Source organism: Heterodontus francisci, chromosome 47 (genome assembly GCF_036365525.1).
Source record: "Heterodontus francisci isolate sHetFra1 chromosome 47, sHetFra1.hap1, whole genome shotgun sequence".
In the NCBI taxonomy this organism is placed as follows: Eukaryota; Metazoa; Chordata; class Chondrichthyes; order Heterodontiformes; family Heterodontidae; genus Heterodontus; species Heterodontus francisci.
This window is the reverse complement of record NC_090417.1, coordinates 2,769,559-2,790,504: the sequence shown is the minus strand read 5'-3', so window position 1 is coordinate 2,790,504 and position 20,946 is coordinate 2,769,559. Positions and strand designations below refer to the sequence as shown.

General features: G+C 48.8%; 1 protein-coding gene across 2 annotated transcripts in view; it reads left to right on the top strand.

The window, feature by feature from the left end:
* Window positions 1–20,319, top strand: part of ikbkb (inhibitor of nuclear factor kappa B kinase subunit beta) — an 80,129-nt gene extending 59,810 nt beyond the window's left edge. For both annotated transcript variants that reach the window (XM_068023074.1, XM_068023075.1), the window contains 8 exons: window positions 1,232–1,293; window positions 1,715–1,824; window positions 2,395–2,444; window positions 3,591–3,690; window positions 5,088–5,235; window positions 11,049–11,179; window positions 11,885–11,984; window positions 19,598–20,319. In XM_068023074.1, coding sequence (XP_067879175.1) covers window positions 1,232–1,293; window positions 1,715–1,824; window positions 2,395–2,444; window positions 3,591–3,690; window positions 5,088–5,235; window positions 11,049–11,179; window positions 11,885–11,984; window positions 19,598–19,627 — 731 coding nt within the window. In that variant the 3' untranslated portion in view covers window positions 19,628–20,319. The remainder of the gene's footprint in view (window positions 1–1,231; window positions 1,294–1,714; window positions 1,825–2,394; window positions 2,445–3,590; window positions 3,691–5,087; window positions 5,236–11,048; window positions 11,180–11,884; window positions 11,985–19,597) is intronic.
* The last annotated feature ends 627 nt before the right edge of the window (window positions 20,320–20,946 follow it).

Here is a 20,946-nt window from a genome sequence, read left to right as displayed (position 1 = left end):
TTCCGCCAATGGGAACAGTTCTGTCTAGACCCCTCATGATTTTGAACACCTCTATCAAATCTCCTCTCAAACTTCTCTTGTCTAAAGAGAATAACTCCAGCTCCCCCAATCTATCCATGTTATTTTTCGACCACAGTGCTGAGACTATTTCTGCATTAATCAGTAACGTTTCCGACACTTCAAAGGTACTTTGGGATGACCTGAAATCATGAAAGGCACTAAATCAAAACAGGTTCGTGTTTACACCTCCAGGTCTTAGAATAAAGACTGTTACCCTGGATCCATGAGAACATGAGAGTTAGGAGCAGGAGCAGACCATTCAGCCCATCGAGCCTGCTCCGCCATTCAGTAAGATCATGGCTGATCTTGGGCTTCAACTCCACTTTCCTGCCCACTCCCCATAATCCCTTGATTCCCTCAGAGACCAGAAATATCTCTCTCCCAGCCTTAAATGTATTCAACGATGGAGCATCCACAACCCTCTGGGGTAGAGAATTCCAAAGATTTGCACCCTTTGAGTGAAGAAATTGCTCCTCATCTTAGTCCTTAATGATCGGCCCCTTATCCTGAGACTCTGCCCTCATGCTTTTAGATTCCCCAGCCAGGATAAACAGCCTCTCACTGTCTATTTACCCTGTCAAGCCCCTTTAGAATCTTGTAAATTTCAATACGATCACCTCTCATTCCTCTAAATTTCAGAGAATATCAGCCCAGTTTACTCAGCCTCTCACCATAGGACAACACTTTCATCCCAAGGACCAATCCAGTGAATCTTCGCTGTACTGCCTCCAATGCAAGTATATCCTTCCTTAAATATGGAGACCAAAACAGCACATAGTATTCCAGGTGTGGTCTCACCAAAGCCCTGCAAAATTGAAGCAAAATTTCTTTATTCTTGTACTCCAATCCCCTTGCGATACCATTTGCCTGACTGATTACTTGCTGTACTTGCATGCTAACTTTCTGTGATCCAAGGGACCAGCAAGAGGCTCATTGCTCCACAACAACCAGCTAAGAAATGAGCGGCAGGGATTTAAAAAAGGAGAAAAATTGCTTTCATTTAGGATTCAATGGTGCCATTCCCTGTGTTATAGTACACTTGGATTTTCAGAAAGCTGTTGATGACGCTCCATGTGCGAGCCTTCATAATCCATCACTGACTGTGAAAATGGACAAAACAATGTTTTGAGTTGTTCTGATCTGTGCTGACCCGATTACCATTGTCTTCCAGCCTCAGAGAAAATGATCGCTGCCTGGAACGAAATGCAACTGAAAGCAGAAGGTTGCGGAAGGGTGAATATTCTGTCTGTCCTGTTCGGGATACGGACTCTTTTGTCTCTTTGATGGGACGTCCATCTCCGATTCCTCCTTTTAGTCCAGGCTCCGACATGGGGTGGAGTTGCGTGGTGGGATGGAGGAAGGGGTGGTGGGGTTACGTGTTTCAGGGATGCTGGGGGTGGGAGGATGAGTTGAAGCTTGTTGAGTGATTGTCCCAGAAATGCAGCCTGCAACTGAGTAGAGTTTCAGCGGGAGAAGAGAGCCGGAGATGGACAACGGTTTTGGATCTGAAACGACGTGGCTCTGGTTAGAGTGAGGGAGGAAGCTGAGTTTGGAACAGACTGAGGTTCCCCTCCTGACTCAGGAGAGTTCCAGTCCGACTCCTGCAGCCCCAGCCCCGAGTGCTTGTGTTTCATGCAGTATCTTCTCTCTTTAGATGAATGATGTGACCAGTCTGGACGAGTCATCCATGGCACTTCAAACCGATCTGGTTGACCTGCAGAGGAGCCCATCCGCACGGCACCGGGGAGAGGCTCTGGAAGCTTTGTAAGACAGCTCTCGATTTTCTCCGATCTGTCGCTGCTTGTACTTCTCAGCCGTCGGTTTGTGGTTTAGTCTGTCCATTCACGGTGGATTCATTCTGTGTTTTTTCATCTTTGAGTTAAATTACCTTTTCTGAGTTAAAATAAAACTTGCATTTCTGCAAAGTCTTGAGCAATGTTCCTCATTCTATGTATCTGTCTGTCTGAGAAATGTGCCTTTCTCTCTAGCACCAGTTACACAGAAGGAAGCATTCCAAAGCACTTTGCAGCAACAAAATTACTTGGAAATGTGTTATTTTGTAGGCACATGCAATGGCCAATTTGTACACAGCAAGCTTCCACAAACAACAGTGAGATGAATGACAAGTTAATCTTTGTGTGTTGGTGAGGGAGGTGGTGCTGCGGATAGGAACACAGGCTGTTCCAGAGTGGCTGTCCCAGTTACTGACTGGGACCAGCTCACTGCGCGAGGAGTTCATTTGAATGTCCTCACGGTAAGACTCACTATTGGGACATGATCAGAAATTACTGTGTACTTTTATTAATCCAATCCCATGCATTGCTTTGTTCCCAGGGAGGACGCTGCGATGGAATTGTATCGTAAGCTCAGGGAAAAGCCAAGAGGTACGAACAAACAATGGAAAACTGAAGTAGGAATAGAAAATGCTGGAAACACCCAGCAGGCAAGTCAGCTGCTGCAAAGGGAGGAGAGAGGCTAACATTCAGGGTGGGAGCTGAGGCCAGGTGACAAGTCCATACTGTGATATTTTCAGTTTTTATTTACCGTTTTATTCCTGTAATTACTTTACCCAAACTTGGAGGTGCGGCAAATAATGCAGATGATACTAATTGACTGCAACAGGACATGAAATAGCTCGGTGAAAGATGGAATTTAATACAGAGAAGTGTGAGGTGAAGATATATATACTGAATGGCACAGTTCTAAAGAGAGTGCAGAGGGACCTGAGGGTGCATGTGCATTGATCTTTGAAGGTGGCAGGACATATTGAGAGAGTTGTTAGCAAAGCATATGGGATCTTGGGATTCATAAATAGAAGTATTGAGTACAAAAGCAGGGAAGATATGCTGAACCTTTAAAGCTTTGGTTCGGTCCCAACGAGAGTATTGCATACAGTTCTGGTCACCACACTTCAGGAAGGATGTGAGGGTCCTTGAGAGGGTGCAGAGGAGATTTACCAGAATGGTTCCAGGGATCAGGGAATTTTAGTGACAAGGTTAGATTAGAGAAACTGGGTTTGTTCTCCTTGGAGCAAAGGAGGTTGAGGGGAGATTTGATAGAGGTACAAGATTGATAGGTTTAGATAAAGTAGACAAAGAAAAGCTGTTTCCATTAGCTGATGGTATAGGGACTAGGGGTCACAGATTTAGGGTTTGGGGCAAGAGATAGAGGGGAGATGTGAGAGAGAATTTTTTCACACAGTGCGTGGTAATAACCTGGAACTTGCTGCCAACAAAGGAGGTGGAAGTGGAGTCCATGAATGATTTCAAAAGGAAATTGGATACCACTTGAAGGAAATAAACTTGCAGGGCTATAGAGGTAGAGCGGGGGAGTGGGACTGACTGGATTGCTCCATAGAGAGCCAGCGTGGACTCGATGGGCCGAATGGCCTCCTTCTGTGCCGTCATAACGCTATGACTTCCCCTCTTCCCCTCCCTGGGTGTTGGAGGCAGCACCTTGAGGGTGAGGGAAGACATTCAGGAGAATGTCTGGTGGTTGGACAGTTTAATGCGATATCTTTGTTTCTGCAGATCAGCGGTCCAGTGGGGACAGCCAGGAGATGGTGCGAATCCTCTTACAAACCCTGCAGAATTTTGACAAGAAGGTGAAGGACATCTACTCCCATCTCAGGTATCAGTGAACCACTGTGAACCCAGTGGGCCTCGTCTTGGCCTGTGAGTTCAGATCCCATCATGGCGTGTTAGGAAACCGAGCTCAACAATTCAAGTCACTTGTGGCTCCAGAAAATGGCCATGGAAGCTTCCGGATGGTTGTAAAAAAACCAACTGGTTCACTGATGCCCAAGCCTGGTCTGGCCCACATGTAACTCCACTCCGACACTGCTCTCTGGGTAATTAGGGATGAGCCAACAAGACTGCTCACACCTCCTGAAGAAATAATAGAAAGTACTTTTTCTCCAAACACTTTGCTGGTTGATGATGGGGAAGAGGGTGGTTTGGTCTCCGTGAGACACTACAAGGGGAAACGTAGAGTGCAGAGGCCAGCTATCGCCACAAAGCAGCAGACCGGAGAAGAGCATACACTCACAGGGCCTGGCCCCTGACGTTGCTGCATCACCCAGCAACTGGCAACTGAGTGGCGTTAGTCTTACCTGCTGACATCCTGGCTTAACAGCAAGTGAGAAAATTAAAAAAAGAGTAACAACATTGATTGATAATTTCACATGGAAAGGTCACAGTGGGAATAGGACATATGGTTGGAACAGTGTAGCGGGAGCTTTACTCTGTATCTAACCCACACTGTATCTGCCCTGGGAGTGTTTGATGGGACAGTGTAGAGGGAGCTTTACCCTATATCTAACCCACACCGTACATGCCCTGGGAGTGTTTGATGGGACAGTGTAGAGGGAGCTTTACTCTGTATCTAACCCACACTGTACCTGCCCTGGGAGTGTTTGATGGGACAGTGTAGAGGGAGCTTTACCCTATATCTAACCCACACTGTACATGTCCTGGGAGTGTTTGATGGGGACAGTGTAGAGGGGGTTTTACTCTGTATCTAACCCACACTGTACATGCCCTGGGAGTGTTTGATGGGGACAGTGTAGAGGGAGCTTTACTCTGTATCTAATTCAGCCTTGTTCTCCATAGTCCTTATGCTCTCTAATACAGTAATCTGTGATTCTTCACCTTTAATACCTTTGCGATCAGAAGAATGAAGTGAAGTGAAGCATGTACTGAGGGACAGGACCAGGGAGAAGAGAGTTTTCAAAATTCATTCTCGGGACATCGGAATGCTGACATTTATTGCCCAAACTTGGTACCCTTGGGACGATGGTGGTGAGCTGTCTTCTCGAGGGCAACAAGGGACAATAGGTAATGAGTGAAGCAGTAGTGACCTGCCGTTAAAAAGCCTGTAGACTATCAGAGGTCGGGACAGCTCTGCCCTGTTATTTAGCGATGCTGGTTTCTTATTCAGGTGGTGTATCTTTATATTGACCCACCCAAATGGCTGCGGTAAGATGGAATGGGCTGTGTCCTGATAGTGTATGTTGTGTTCTTGTGCAGTAAAACCCTGGCCTGTAAACAGAAGGTGATCGATTTGCTACCCCGGCTGGAGGAGGTGCTGCAGCAGATGGCAGATGATGAAAAGCTGGTCATGAAACTGCAGGAGAAGCGGCAGAAGGAACTCTGGCACCTGCTGAAGATTGCCTGTGTGAGTACTGTCCATCAATTATATACCCAGTGTGAGTACTGTCCATCAATTATATACCCAGTGTGAGTACTTTCCATCAATTATACACCCAGTGTGAGTACTGTCCATCAATTATATACCCAGTGTGAGTATTGTCCATCAATTATATACCCAGTGTGAGTATTGTCCATCAATTATATACCCAGTGTGAGCACTGTCCATCAATTATATACCCAGTGTGAGTATTGTCCATCAATTATATACCCAGTGTGAGCACTGTCCATCAATTATATACCCAGTGTGAGCACGGTCCATCAATTATATACCCAGTGTGAGTATTGTCCATCAATTATATACCCAGTGTGAGCATTGTCCATCAATTATATACCCAGTGTGAGCACTGTCCATCAATTATATACCCAGTGTGAGCACGGTCCATCAATTATATACCCAGTGTGAGTATTGTCCATCAATTATATACCCAGTGTGAGCACTGTCCATCAATTATATACCCAGTGTGAGTATTGTCCATCAATTATATACCCAGTGTGAGCACTGTCCATCAATTATATACCCAGTGTGAGCACGGTCCATCAATTATATACCCAGTGTGAGTATTGTCCATCAATTATATACCCAGTGTGAGCACTGTCCATCAATTATATACCCAGTGTGAGTATTGTCCATCAATTATATACCCAGTGTGAGCACTGTCCATCAATTATATACCCAGTGTGAGCACGGTCCATCAATTATATACCCAGTGTGAGTATTGTCCATCAATTATATACCCAGTGTGAGCATTGTCCATCAATTATATACCCAGTGTGAGCACTGTCCATCAATTATATACCCAGTGTGAGCACTGTCCATCAATTATATACCCAGTGTCAGAACTGTCCATCAATTATATACCCAGTGTGAGTATTGTCCATCAATTATATACCCAGTGTGAGTACTGTCCATCAATTATATACCCAGTGTGAGTACTGTCCATCAATTATATACCCAGTGTGAGCACTGTCCATCAATTATATACCCAGTGTGAGCACTGTCCATCAATTATATACCCAGTGTGAGTATTGTCCATCAATTATATACCCAGTGTGAGTATTGTCCATCAATTATATACCCAGTGTGAGTATTGTCCATCAATTATATACCCAGTGTCAGAACTGTCCATCAATTATATACCCAGTGTGAGTACTGTCCATCAATTATATACCCAGTGTGAGCACTGTCCATCAATTATATACCCAGTGTGAGCACTGTCCATCAATTATATACCCAGTGTGAGTATTGTCCAATTATATACCCAGTGTGAGTATTGTCCATCAATTATATACCCAGTGTGAGTACTGTCCATCAATTATATACCCAGTGTGAGCATTGTCCATCAATTATATACCCAGTGTGAGTATTGTCCATCAATTATACACCCAGCGTGAGCACTGTCCATCAATTATATACCCTGTGTGAGTACTGTCCATCAATTATACACCCAGCGTGAGCACTGTCCATCAATTATACACCCAGCGTGAGCACTGTCCATCAATTATATACCCTGTGTGAGTACTGTCCATCAATTATATACCCAGTGTGAGTACTGTCCATCAATTATACACCCAGCGTGAGCACTGTCCATCAATTATATACCCTGTGTGAGTACTGTCCATCAATTATATACCCTGTGTGAGTACTGTCCATCAATTATACACCCAGCGTGAGCACTGTCCATCAATTATACACCCAGCGTGAGTACTGTCCATCAATTATATACCCAGTGTGAGTACTGTCCATCAATTATATACCCAGTGTGAGTACTGTCCATCAATTATATACCCAGTGTGAGTACTGTCCATCAATTATATACCCAGTGTGAGCACTGTCCATCAATTATATACCCAGTGTGAGTACTGTCCATCAATTATATACCCAGTGTGAGTACTGTGCTGTCTGAGGTGCCACGCATCGGATGGGACGTTAAACCCAGGTTCTTAATGCCCTCTCAGATGGACATAAAAGATCCCACGGCAACTATTCACAGAAGTGCAGTAAACGTCTCAGTGTCCTGACCAATATGTATCCATCAATCTACATCACCAGAACGGATAATTGGGACATTCGAATTAGAATTAGAACAATACAGCGCAGTACAGGCCCTTCGGCCCTCGATGTTGCGCCGACCTGTGAAACCATCTGACCTACACTATTCCATTTTCATCCATATGTCTATCCAATGACCACTTAAATGCCCTTAAAGTTGGCGAGTCTACTACTGTTGCAGGCAGGGCGTTCCACGTCCCTACTACTCTCTGAGTAAAGAAACTACCTCTAACATCTCTCCTATATCTATCACCCCTCAACTTAAAGCTATGTCCCCTCGTGTTTGCCATCACCATCCGAGGAAAAAGACTCTCACTATTCATCCTATCTAACCCTCTGATTATCTTATATGTCTCTATTAAGTCACCTCTCCTCCTCCTTCTCTCCAACGAAAACAACCTCAAGTCCCTCATAAGTTCCTCGTAAGACCTTCCCTCCATACCAGGCAACATCCTAGTAAATCTCCTCTGCACCCTTTCCAAAGCTTCCACATCCTTCCTATAATGTGGTGACCAGAACTGCACGCAATACTCCAGGTGCGGTCTCACCAGAGTTTTGTACAGCTGCAGCATGACCTCGTGGCTCCGAAACTCGATCCCCCTACTAATAAAAGCTAACACACCATATGCCTTCTTAACAGCCCTATTAACCTGGGTAGCAACCTTCAGGGATTTATGCACCTGGACACCAGATCTCTCTGTTCATCTACACTACCAAGAATCTTCCCATTAGCCCAGTACTCTGCATTCCTGTTACTCCTTCCAAAGTGAATGACCTCGCACTTTTCCGCATTAAACTCCATTTGCCATCTCTCAGCCCAGCTCTGCAGCCTATCTATGTCCCTCTGTACCCTACAACATCCTTCGGCACTATCCACAACTCCACCGACCTTAGTGTCATCCGCAAATTTACTAACCCACCCTTCTACACCCTCTTCCAGGTCATTTATAAAAATGACAAACAGCAGTGGCCCCAAAACAGATCCTTGCGGTACACCACTAGTAACTAAACTCCAGGATGAACATTTGCCATCAACCACCACCCTCTGTATTCCTTCAGCTAGCCAATTTCTGATCCAAAGCTCTAAATCACCTTCAACCCCATACTTCCGTATTTTCTGCAATAGTTTACCGTGGGGAACCTTATCAAACGCCTTACTGAAATCCATATACACCACATCCACTGCTTTACCCTCATCCACCTGTTTGGTCACCTTCTCGAAAAACTCAATAAGGTTTGTGAGGCACGACCTACCCGTCACAAAACCGTGCTGACTATCGCTAATGAACTTATTCTTTTCAAGATGATTATAAATCCTGTCTCTTATAACCTTTTCCAACATTTTACCCACAACCGAAGTAAGGCTCACAGGTCTATAATTACCAGGGCTGTCTCTACTCCCCTTCTTGAACAAGGGGACAACATTTGCTATCCTCCAGTCTTCCGGCACTATTCCTGTCGACAATGATGACATAAAGATCAAGGACAAAGGCTCTGCAATCTCCTCCCTAGCTTCCCAGAGAATCCTAGGATAAATCCCATCTGGCCCAGGGGACTTATCTATTTTCACACTTTCCAAAATTGATAACACCTCCTCCTTGTGAACCTCAATCCCATCTAGCCTAGTAGTCTGTATCTCAGTATTCTCCTCGACAACATTTTCTTTCTCTACTGTAAATACTGACGCAAAATATTCATTTGACACTTCCCCTACCTCCTTTGATTCCACACACAACTTCCCACTACTATCCTTGATTGGCCCTAATCTAACTAGTCATTCTTTTATTCCTGATATACCTATAGAAAGCCTTAGAGTTTTCCCTGATCCTATCCGCCAATGACTTCTCGTGTCCTCTCCTTGCTCTTCTTAGCTCTCCCTTTAGATCCTTCCTGGCTAGCTTGTAACTCTCAAGCGTCCTAACATAAGCCTTCTTCTTCCTCTTGACAAACGCTTCAACTTCTTTAGTAAACCACGGCTCCCTCGCTTGACAACTTCCTCCCTGCCTCACAGGTACATACTTATCAAGGACACGCAGTAGCTGCTCCTTGAATAAGCTCCACATTTCGATTGTTCCCATCCCCTGCAGTTCCCTTCCCCATCCTACGCATCCTAAATCTTGCCTAATCGCATCATAATTTCCTTTCCCCCAGCTATAATTTTTGCCCTGCGGTATATACCTGTCCCTGCCCATCGCTAAGGTCAACCTAACCGAATTGTGATCACTATCACCAAAGTGCTCACCTACATCTAAATCTAACATAAAAGCAAAATACTGCGGATGCTGGAAATATGAAACAAAAACAAGAAATGCTCGATTCACTCAGCAGGTCTGGCAGCATCTGTGGAAAGAGAAGCAGAGTTAACGTTTCGGGTCAGTGACCCTTCTTCGGAACTCTAACACCTGGCCGGGTTCATTACCCAGTACCAAATCCAATGTGGCATCGCCCCTGGTTGGCCTGTCTACATACTGTGTCAGAAAACCCTCCTGCACACACTGGACAAAAACTGACCCATCTAAAGTACTCGAACTATAGTATTTCCAGTCGATATTTGGAAAGTTAAAGTCCCCCATAACAACTACCCTGTTACTCTCGCCCCTGTCGAGAATCATCTTCGCTATCCTTTCCTCTACATCTCTGGAACTATTATCTCATTGTTTGTGGGATCTTGCTATTCTCCAATTCACTACCATGTTTCCTACATTACAACAGTGACTACACTTCAAAAGTAGTTTGTTGAGCTACTGCGGTACGGTGGAATATTGGTTATGCTACAGCACTAGTAATCCGGAGACTTAAGTTCCAATTCCACCTTGTCAGCTGGGGAATTTAAATTCAATTCATTAAATAAAATCTGGAATAAAAAGCTATTATCTATATTGGTGACCTTGAAAATACCAGATTTTTGTAAAATCCACTCTGGTTCACTGATATCCGTTGAGGGAAAAAAAATCTGACGTCCTTACCTGGTCTGGTCTACATGTGACTCCAGACCCACAACAATGTGGTTGACTCTGAACTGCCCTCTGAAGTGTCCTAACAAGCCACTCCGTTGTACTCAAGAAGGCAGCTCCCTACCTTCTGCTGAAGGGATGGGTAATAAACACTGGCCTTGTTGATGACACCCACTTCCCGTGAATGAATAATGGGAAAAAGAATTGGCTGTAACGCATGTTGGGATGTTCAGGCAAACTACATAAATATGGTATAGCTGGGAGTTGATTCTTTCGATCACAGTGTCTCTGTTCAACCCCCCACCCCCTCCACCAGTTGGATGGCTCTAATTCAGCTCCTGCACTGCAACAGAGTTCAAGTCTACGTTTCATTTACTGGAGCTGCTCTTGACAGCACCCTGTTAATGATGGGGAGGAGACACAATTTTGGTGGTTTTTAAAAAGTCAAAACATTTGAAGCAGTTGCAATATTATCTTCCGTAAAGGAAATGAATAAACACTTGAACAGGAAAAAGATTGCAGGGAAGAGAGTGGGACTAATTAAATAACTCTTTCTAAGAGCTAGCTCAAACACTATGGGCTGAATGGCCTCCTTCTGTGTTGTATAATTCTGTGAAAGTCACATGTCTGAAGATATTTTAAGTGCTCCTGTGGACTCAGTGGGTTGGATGCTCTGTGAACTATTCATTGTATTCACAAAGTCTCGAGGCTATTTTGTGACCATGCCCAGTCGTCACCGAGCAGGATCTGAGCCAAACCTGTGCTTTCTTCCAGAGTAAAGTGCGAGGCCCGGTCAGCGGAAGTCCCGAGAACTTCAGTGCCAACCGCCTGTCTGCCCCCAGCCAGTCCATCTCTCCTCCCTGCCTCGTGCCCAGCATGCTGCTCTCCGAGAAGTCCAGAAATTCGTAAGTTTCAGAACTCCGTCTTCCTTATTTGGGCCTACCCCAATTCCAGAGCTTGGAATCAAAATTGGTTTATGAGGGTTTTTGGGCACAGCACGGAGACCATGCAGTCAACAATGGAATAAGGAGCCAACTCTACGAGTACCGCAGGGGGAATGACTGCTGCCAATCATGGCTTCGTGGTCTCGTATCTACTCTGTCTTACAAAGTCAGGTGGATAGGGGCTTTGAGAGTTCCTGAGCAGGTCTGCACTTTGTTCTCAAGCACAGCAATGGGAGTGCTGAGGCTCAATCCCCTTAGGCACTCAGGCTGCATGAGAGGAGGCACCTGCTGTCCTCTCTCAGAATGACAGCTCCCCCACCAGCCTCTCAACTGTTGCACCTGTTGGAACCATGGAGCCAGCTGGACCAGTTCAGGCCGAGATGCTGCAGCCTACAGACTGGCCCACAAGGACCAGAGCTCCACCAGGTCTCCCATCATGAACAACTGAAATGTCAACAGACGTTCAGCAGCCTCCCAGCTCTGAAACTGTAGCCACTGTAGTAGAGTGAGTGTGAATGATGTTGAGAATGGAGAGTGAATGTGTACAGTGGATTGGAGTATACGAAGACTGAGTGCAGTTGTTTGCGGGGTCGACTCGTAGATGGTAGAGAAGGACAAATGGGTGATGGAATAGCAGTTAAATCCTTTCCTTGTTTTTTACGTTAGTGAGGAGTCACTTGTGGTGATTGAAGAAAGTCAGACTTTCCGCAGCCAACTTCTCAATGCCATGCAGGAGACTATTCAGGACCACGAGAACTCTTTGCAGGTGAGACGGAGTTTATAGCGCATGACCTGGTTTTTATTTACATTCAACATTTAACCTTGGGCAATTTTTCTTCCCTTCTGAGGGAGCTTTACTCTGTATCTAACCCTGTGCTGTATCTGCCTTGGGAGTGTTTGATGGGACAGTGTAGAGGGAGTTTTACTCTGTATCTAACCTGGAGTGTTTGATGGGGACAGTGTAGAGGGAGTTTTACTCTGTATCTAACCCTGTGCTGTATCTGCCTTGGGAGTGTTTGATGGGACAGTGTAGAGGGAGCTTTACTCTGTATCTGACCTGGGAGTGTTTGATGGGACAGTGTAGAGGGAGCTTTACTCTGTATCTGCCTTGGGAGTGTTTGATGGGACAGTGTAGAGGGAGCTTTACTCTGTATCTGACCTGGGAGTGTTTGATGGGACAGTGTAGAGGGAGTTTTACTCTGTATCTAACCCTGTGCTGTATCTGCCTTGGGAGTGTTTGATGGGGACAGTGTAGAGGGAGCTTTACTCTGTATCTAACCCTGTGCTGTATCTGCCTTGGGAGTGTTTGATGGGGACAGTGTAGAGGGTGCTTTACTCTGTATCTGACCTGGGAGTGTTTGATGGGACAGTGTAGAGGGAGTTTTACTCTGTATCTAACCTGGGAGTGTTTGATGGGGACAGTGTAGAGGGAGTTTTACTCTGTATCTAACCCTGTGCTGTATCTGCCTTGGGAGTGTTTGATGGGGACAGTGTAGAGGGTGCTTTACTCTGTATCTGACCTGGGAGTGTTTGATGGGGACAGTGTAGAGGGAGCTTTGTGCTGTCTCTGCCCTGGGAGTGTTTGATGGGGACAGTGTAGAGGGAGTTTTACTCTGTATCTAACCCTGTGCTGTACCTGCCTTGGGAGTGTTTGATGGGGACAGTGTAGAGGGAGCTTTACTCTGTATCTAACCCTGTGCTGTACCTGCCCTGGGAGTGTTTGATGGGGACAGTGTAGAGGGAGCTTTACTCTGTATCTAACCCTGTGCTGTACCTGCCCTGGGAGTGTTTGATAGGACACTGTAGAGGGAGTGTTACTCTGTATCTAACCCTATTTTTGTTTTGTGGCTTTTATACCCCAGACCCCTCATTTTGCTTGAGGGGGCCTTTATTCCCCAGGCCCCCTTTGTGTACATTTTTAAAAATAACTATGAAAAACAGATAAATAAAACAAAACTCAAATTAAAACAGCATTGTCTGCATTGATGATGCACTCCAGTCCCTGCGGTGCCCACCGGTCACAGAAGGCCTCAAGCGAATCGGTGGATACCGCATGCTCCTTCTCCAGGGACACCTGGGCACGAACGTAACCTCAGAAGAGGGGCAGGTAATCAGGGCGGACGGACCCCCCCCCCGACGGCCCACAGCCTGTGAATTGCCACCTTGGTCAGGCCCAGGAGCAGACCGACGGGGAGATCCTCCTCCCGGCCCACCCTCTCCACATTGGGTGCCAAGGACCAGGAGTGTGAGGCTGAAGTGCAACCAAAACTTGAGGAGCAGCCCCTTCAAATTCTCAAACAGGGGCTGCAACCTCGCACATTCCATATAAACATGGAATACAGACTCATCCAGGCCGCAGAAAGTTCAAGCGGCCTGGGAATCCGTGAACCTACGTAATAGCCCTGTGCAGCACCCTCCACCTCAGGTCTCTGATGTAAACGGGGAGGACTCCTGCGTAGAAATCTCTACTCGGGATTTCCCCTCGCCGCCAGATGGCTACACGGATCGCCACGGCGTGTCCAGACGGCAGACGAGGGCGAGGAAGTGCAGAGAGTGCAGAGTGTGCAGGAGCAGCCCATACAGGAAACCCCTCCGCCGTGTTGAATGGCACGCAAGGCATTTCCAAGAGGCAGCTGGGGTTGTGTGGGACCAGCTCCTGAGGAGGGTTTCAGGGCCTGGGTCCAATGAGCAGTTCCAGCCGAGCGGGGGGTCAGCTCAGCCAGGAGTGCTCCACACTCCCGAGCCCCCTCGTCACCCGCAGTGAGGGGCGTCCTGGTAGCTTCACCTAACCCTCCGTCCGTCGCTGGAGTCGGCCGCCTGGACAATTGAGGCACTCTCCTCTGCTGGCGGGGGAGCGCCCATGTTCCAGACTCTGAATAGATCCCGGTAAAAGACAGGCAACTCCCTCAGAGAGGCATGGCTAACGTTCTGTACCGGGAGCTGCATGTTGTCTTCATGGCAGTGCCCCGGTGGAAAATAATACGTTGCCAGCGCACACCATCTGGGAGGACACTTTATGTACAGGTATCTCTGCAGGGTCCAAAGGTGGAGAGTCGCACCTGGGTGCGGACGCATACCAGCGACTGGTCGGCCTCCTCAATCAGAAGACTCAGGACCGTGGCAGAGACCCAGTGTTTCCTCTTGCCCCAGAAGAATTTGATGAGCTTCTTCTGGATCTTGGTGGCAAATGCAGGGGGCGGGGCCAAAGTGACCAACCGGTACCACAGCATCGAGGCCACTAGTTGGTTTATGACCAGCGCTCGGCCCCTGTAGGGGGCTCTGAGCAGTCCTGTCGAGTGCCCCAGCCAAGTGGTGACCTTCGCCTCCAACTCCTGCCAGTTTGCCGGCCAGGCTTCCTCAGCGGGGCTAAGGTGGACTCCCAGATAGAGAAGGTGCGTGGTGCTCCATGCAAAAGGTATTAACTCCTCTGGCAGGGGAGTTCACCAGCTACTGACCCACTAGGTGTCTGGAACATTTCTCCCAATTGATCCTTGCGGAGAACATGGCAGAAAAGGTCTGCTGGCACTCACGCATCCTCCGCAAGTCAATGGAATCTGTGATCATGAGGAGCACGTCATCGGTGTAAGCCAACAGGACGACCCGCATTCTCGGCCCGCGCAGAGCCAAACCCGTCAACCTCCTGCGAAGCAGGCACAGGTGTAGCTCCACGCAGATGGTGTACATTTGGCCGGACATGGGGCATTCCTGATGCACTCCTCTCCCAAGGCGAAGTGGAGTCATCAAGGGCCCGTTAACTTTCACCAGATACCCTGTGGCAGCATATAACAGTCGGACCTGGGCCACAAAATGCAGCTCGAGTCCGAATGCGTGCAAAGATATTTGTGATCCACCCTGTCGAACGCCTTCTCCTGATCGAGGGAGAGAAAGGCATTCGACAGATCAGTCCTCTGGGAAAGATGGATCAGGTCCTGGACCAGGTGGATGTTGTCCTGGATGGACCTGCCTGGGACCGTGTAGGACTGGTCGGGGTGTATCATGTGGGCCAGCACGGAGCCCAGGCGGGTAGACATAGCCCGGGCATAGATCTTATAATCCGTGCTGAGGAGGGAGACCAGACAAACAGTTCTTAAGCAGGCGGAGATCGCCCCTCTTAGGCAGCAGGATGATGACTGTCCTGCGCCAGGAGGGGGGCATCTCCCCGGTCTTCAGGCTTTCCCCCAGGATGTCCCAGAACGCCTTGAGAAACTCCATGGTCAGCCCGTCCAATCTTGGAGATTTGCCCCTTGAGAGCTGGTGGAGGGTGCTGGTCAGCTCCGCCAACGTGAGCAGAGCCTCCAATCCTTCGGCGCCCTCTGGCCTGACCTTCGGCAGGTCCTCCCACAAAACTCTGCGCACGTCATCGCTGGACGGATCTGGAGAGAACAACGCATTGTAATACGTACGGACCAAAAGGCCCATTCCCTCCGGATCAGTGATGGAAGATTCGTCATCGGCCAGCAGCTCAACGAGCTGCTTACATTTTTCCAGCGATAAGAAGAAGGGTGAGGTGCGGGCCAAATCTTCCAGGATCTGTTCCGTGACCTCAGGTACGCGCCTTGGGACTCTGAGAGCTGCAGGTCCCTCAGTGCACCCTTCTCCCCTTCTCTTTATGCCTGCCACAGGGCCGGGTCCACGACAGCGTGACCAAGGCGGGACTCCAAGTAGAGCACCTCCCTCTCTAGGCGCCTGACTTCGGCTTCCTGCATCTTGGTTGACCCCTTCGCGTACTCCTGACAGAAGACATGGATGTGAGTCTTGCCCACATCCCACCATAGCCTCAAGGCGGGGAAGCCCCCCACCGGCTTCCTTTTCCAGTTGGCCCAGAATCAACCAGAACTCCGCCACACCAGGTGGTGGTTCAAGCATGGCACCAGCCGCATGGAGGCTGCCGAGACTGCGAAATGTAGAGGCGGTCGATTCGGGACCCAGACCTCCAGGCGAAGACGCTGGAGTCAGGATGGAGATTCCTCCAGACGTCTGCCAAGTTGAGGGAGCTGATCAGTTCCCTCAACTTCTCCACCGACGCTTGGCCGCGCTGGGGACTGGAGCGATCCCCCCCGAGGATGATGCACTCGCCGCTATCAATAGAGCTCACGGGAGCAGACACTTCTTTAAAGAAGCTTGCTTGCAATGCGCCGGGCCTGGGCCCGTACACATTCACAAAATGGAGTGGCACGCGACCCAGGCGAATGGTGAGGTGCAGCAAGCGGTGCGGCACATACTCCTTGACCTCGGGCTGGAAATGGGGGTGAGGTGACTCATGTAGACCCCGCCCTGCCACTCCAAGAGCCAGGAGGCTTTGTCTCCAGGAATGGTGTGGGTTTCCTGCAGAAAGCTCACTGCATTACCTTTCTTTTCTCAGTACTGAGAGATTGTGAAATCTGTGGAGAGACCCCCTGCTGTCATTGATGTTGAGGCTGGCTACAGTTATCTTCATGTCAAAAGTACTTAGAATCCCGTCAGAAACACCTCACTGTGAGGAGGGAGCGGAGGTGCACCTCGCCTTCCACTCCCCCAGCAACCCATTGAGGAATGCTTCAAACCGGCGCCTCTCAACCAGTTTCACTCCTGCGCCCTTGCCCGCCTTTTTGAGGGCAGCTGGATGATCAGCGCCAAACTCGACCACTGGCTGAGGGCCAGCTGAACTTTACTGCGGCAACTCTTGCATGTCGCGAGGAGATCCTGGAGTTCTGCAGTGGAGATGAGGGGAGACTCGGCGGGAGGCACGCGGGAGTCTACCACCTCACAGGCGATGGATTCAAGGTCGCCCTTCGTGTTCCACGCCAAGTCTCCATCCTCCTCCGGGTCGTCACCGCCAGCGGCCAACACACCTACCACACACTGTGGGGCAGACGTCCTGGTTGCACCATTAGGTCCCGCCTCCATCACGATCCCATCCCCAGGATTGATGGTGAAGGAGTCCCCTTTGGGTTCATCTATTGGGCTGGAGCCTATGGGTGCCAGAGGTTCAGGACCCCCCTCCATCTCTCTCCCTTGGCCAATGAGCGGCAAGGGGAAACAGTAGTTCCTGACTCTGGAAATCCAGACAGAGTGGGACTGGAGGCAGAGAGAGGAGCCATGTCCCACCTTGCCAGTGCCCACAGGCCCAGCAGATGGCTCTTTACCCCATGGCTATATGTTATTAAATTAAAAGGTGATGGGACCACATGGGCATTTTCACCCATAACTGGGTCGGGTACATCCTGGTCGGGAGTGAATTTTGGCTGGGAGGGCCAACCCTTTGGGGCCTCGCCCTCCCCTCCACTCAGGGCACCCGACCCAGTGGTAAATGGGAGGCTACTTCAGGAGCATCCCCAGGCTCCCCCACCACAAGCAGGGCTCCATTTTCTCCTTCAGGAGGGTCCACATGTACGGGGCCTCCCCTTTCCCTCCATCCTGGAGGGGTGGGGAGCTCCTGCCCAGGCTTTACAGCCTTGATGGTGGTGGTGGCAGGGGGAACCTGGGGACCTAAATCAGGAGACAGCTCCACTCCAGCAGATGGGTCTTGCACTTCAGGGCCCTGTGTTACCTCTGTGGAGGGGTGCCTTCTCTTTTTTTCCCCATTAGGACGCGGAGGCTGAGAGACCTCCATGTTATCAGAGCCCGCCGCACCCTCCTTTTGCTTGGTTAACCTGGGCCCGAGCCCAGGGATCGGGCTCTGGGTTGAGCTCAGACTCGGGTTGTACCACGGTGTCCAGGGGATGTGCCTCTCGGTGATTATTCCTTTTCCATGTCTTCCTTCCATTCGGATGGGCACCCCCTCCCCGCTGGAGGCCATGAAAACCAGGACTTCCGGAACCGCCAGCGGTGTCTGTTGGAGGTGTTGGGGGAGTGGGAGGAGGTACAGCGGCGCCAGCCTGGGCTGCTGAGGTGAAGTTGGCAGCCAGGCAGTTGGGGCAACTCTTAGGACCATGGCACGCGCCCCGTCCGAGGTCCAGAAGACGAAGTAGGCCTCCTCCTGGAACTCAACATTAAATTGGCCCTCCATGACCTCCTCCCACACCAGCTGCATAAATAGAGTAGACATGGCTGTTCTCCCGATGACCGAGCGGGGCTAGGATGACCCCCCCCACCCCGCAACCTCAGCTCCCCCAAATGTTGCAGGTGGGGGAGGAGGAGCTCACTGGGAATGAACGGCGAGATGTTAGATAACATTACTCGCTGAGCAGTGGCCTCCAGAGGGTCCAATGGCAGGAAGGTCCTGCCCATGTTGAGCCCCCGACTCACAGCCAGGGACACTGCCCGCTCGGTCTCCAGAAAAAACACTCCCTTCCCGTATATCTTTGAGGCTGCCACAATGGCCGAGGGGCCGACAACCTTGGCCAACTCAAGCCTCTGTAGACATGTTGGAGTGGGGATAGCTCTTTACCCCATGACTATATGTTATTAAATTAAAAGGTGATGGGACCACATGGGCAGCCACAGAGGCTGCAGCTACATAGGTACGAGAGGCCCCCGCCACCAGTGATGATATGTTTGCCATGGGTTCAAGAGCCAAACCCACCCCGAATTGTAGGCTTGCAAAAAAAATAACAAAGTTTACAAGAAATAACGTATAAACAAATAATAGGTTCGGGGAGAGGCTGAGGGTATACAGGAAAGGGGAAAGACAGGCTATAAGCGATGACTTTTGCTTTAAGGGTGGTATACAGAGCACTCTAAACAGTCCTCAGTAACACTCCTGGTCTTCTGGTTGCAGGAGGGGTCTTCACCTGGGTCAGCTGAAAGCTGCCCAGACACGAGCTATATCCTTCTGTCTCTTTGGCCAGCCAGTTTCAGTTGACCCAGGCTGGGCAATTGGGGTGGGGAGGGAGGTTCTTGTGTATTCAATGCAATTGCACAGCTCCCTGTAGAATTGTATAGCCCCCACCCCTTGTTGTTCCGGCCTCTTCCACCTCCCCCAACAGTCCAAGTCAAACAAAAGTCTGGTGCTCAACCACCCACCTCCAAGTACAGCCTTATTTCTCCAAAGTCTTTTCCTCCTCTGCAGCAAATGTTGTCCAAAAGTGTTGCAGTTCTCTCTCTCTTCCCCACACCCCCCCCACCCCCGCCCCCACAGAACTGTCAGCTGCACCTCATTGGACTCCCAATCAGGCAGCAGCCAACTCAGTGCTATACCTGCCCTGGGGGTGTTTGATGGGGACAGTGTAGAGAGAGATTTATTGTGTATCTAACCCCATCTTATTGCCCGTCATGGGAGTGTTTGATGTTGCAGTGTAGAAGGAGCTTTATCTAACCTTTGCTTTTTGATGCTGACACTGGGTGCCCGGACTGAAAGCTATTCTATTCCTCGTCTCTCATTTCAGTAGCATAAATTTACCACAAAAAATAATGACGAAGGAGATCATCTAGTTCAATCCTATTTGTTCTTTGTTTCAGTCTTTGGATTGGAGTTGGCTTTCCAGCTAATGAGGACTCAGCTGGGATTGGACACCGGATGTGAAAGCTCCTCTTCAATCAGCTGTGACTGTTATTACATAAACAAGGGCCTTCAAGTCAGTTGCTTGATGCAGAGGGAGGTCCGAATGCAGGTTGCATCAGCGACTCTTGCTTTGGAAAAAGAAAGCATTTCACATAGGTTTTGCTCGGTGAAGATTGGCCATCATTGCCTGCTGCCAATAAACTTCTTAGTTCCAGTTTCAAATTCCTCTCTGACTCCGTTGGGACGAGAGTGTTCAGCTGCCAGGAACCATTTTACCCACTTCCCAGTTTGCCCTCTCGGGGAGGGCTGGGGATGTACCTACGGGTCAGATCTTGTTGCTCTGTGAAATGTTGAACCAGGCTCTGCGGAGTGTGTCATCTTGCATCTGATAGGGTGGGGCTGCTACACTGGACTTGGGCTCCTGATAGGAGTGAAGTCTTCTGATTCAAGCTCGTTTCTCACTGCAGAGGAGGCATCAGATCATGAACAAACTGGAGCTGGTTCCTGCCACTGCGAAATCCAAATTGCAGGCTAACTGGATGGAAAGAGCATTCCAAATCATCTGCACCGAGATCTCAACACAAGCTATTTTTGAAAGAAATTAAAGTGTCTTGCATTCTGTGCAGCCTCCATCCTGTGTCTCCGTGTGATGTGTGAAAATAAAGTGCAAACGAAAACAGCTGATGATTTTCAGATTTAAGCTTTCCAACCTGTACAGCTCGGTACCACACTAACCGACCTATCAGATGAATTTACAATGGCCTCCTCATTGGTATCAGCCATGGCTCAGTAGCACTCTGCCCCCTCAGTCAGAAGGTTGTGGGCTCAAGTTACACTCCACAGACTTGAGCACAAAGTCCAGGCTGACATTCCAGTGTAGCACTGAGGAAGTGCCACACCGTTGGAGGTGTTGTCATTTGCATGTGACATTAAACCAAGGCCCCTCCAGATGTGAGTGACCTTAAGGCACTATTTTGAAGGAAAGGTCTCTTGGTGCTGTGGCCAACATTTATGTCTCAACTAACACCGCTTTGAAAAATGAATTATCTGGTCATTATCTCATTACTGTTTGTTGTGCGCAAATTGGTTGCTGCATCTCCTACATTACAACAGCGACGACACTTCGAAAGTTCGTTGATGCATTTGGATGCCTTGAGAACATGAAAGGCACTATATAAATGCAAATAATATGGGTAATTCAAGACTTGTAACTACCAATTCTGTTCCTCAGCAACTGATGCTGTCCCATTGCCTAAACTGTGGTATTGCTGAAAAAAAGAGGCAAGAATGCAACAATTGTTGCTCC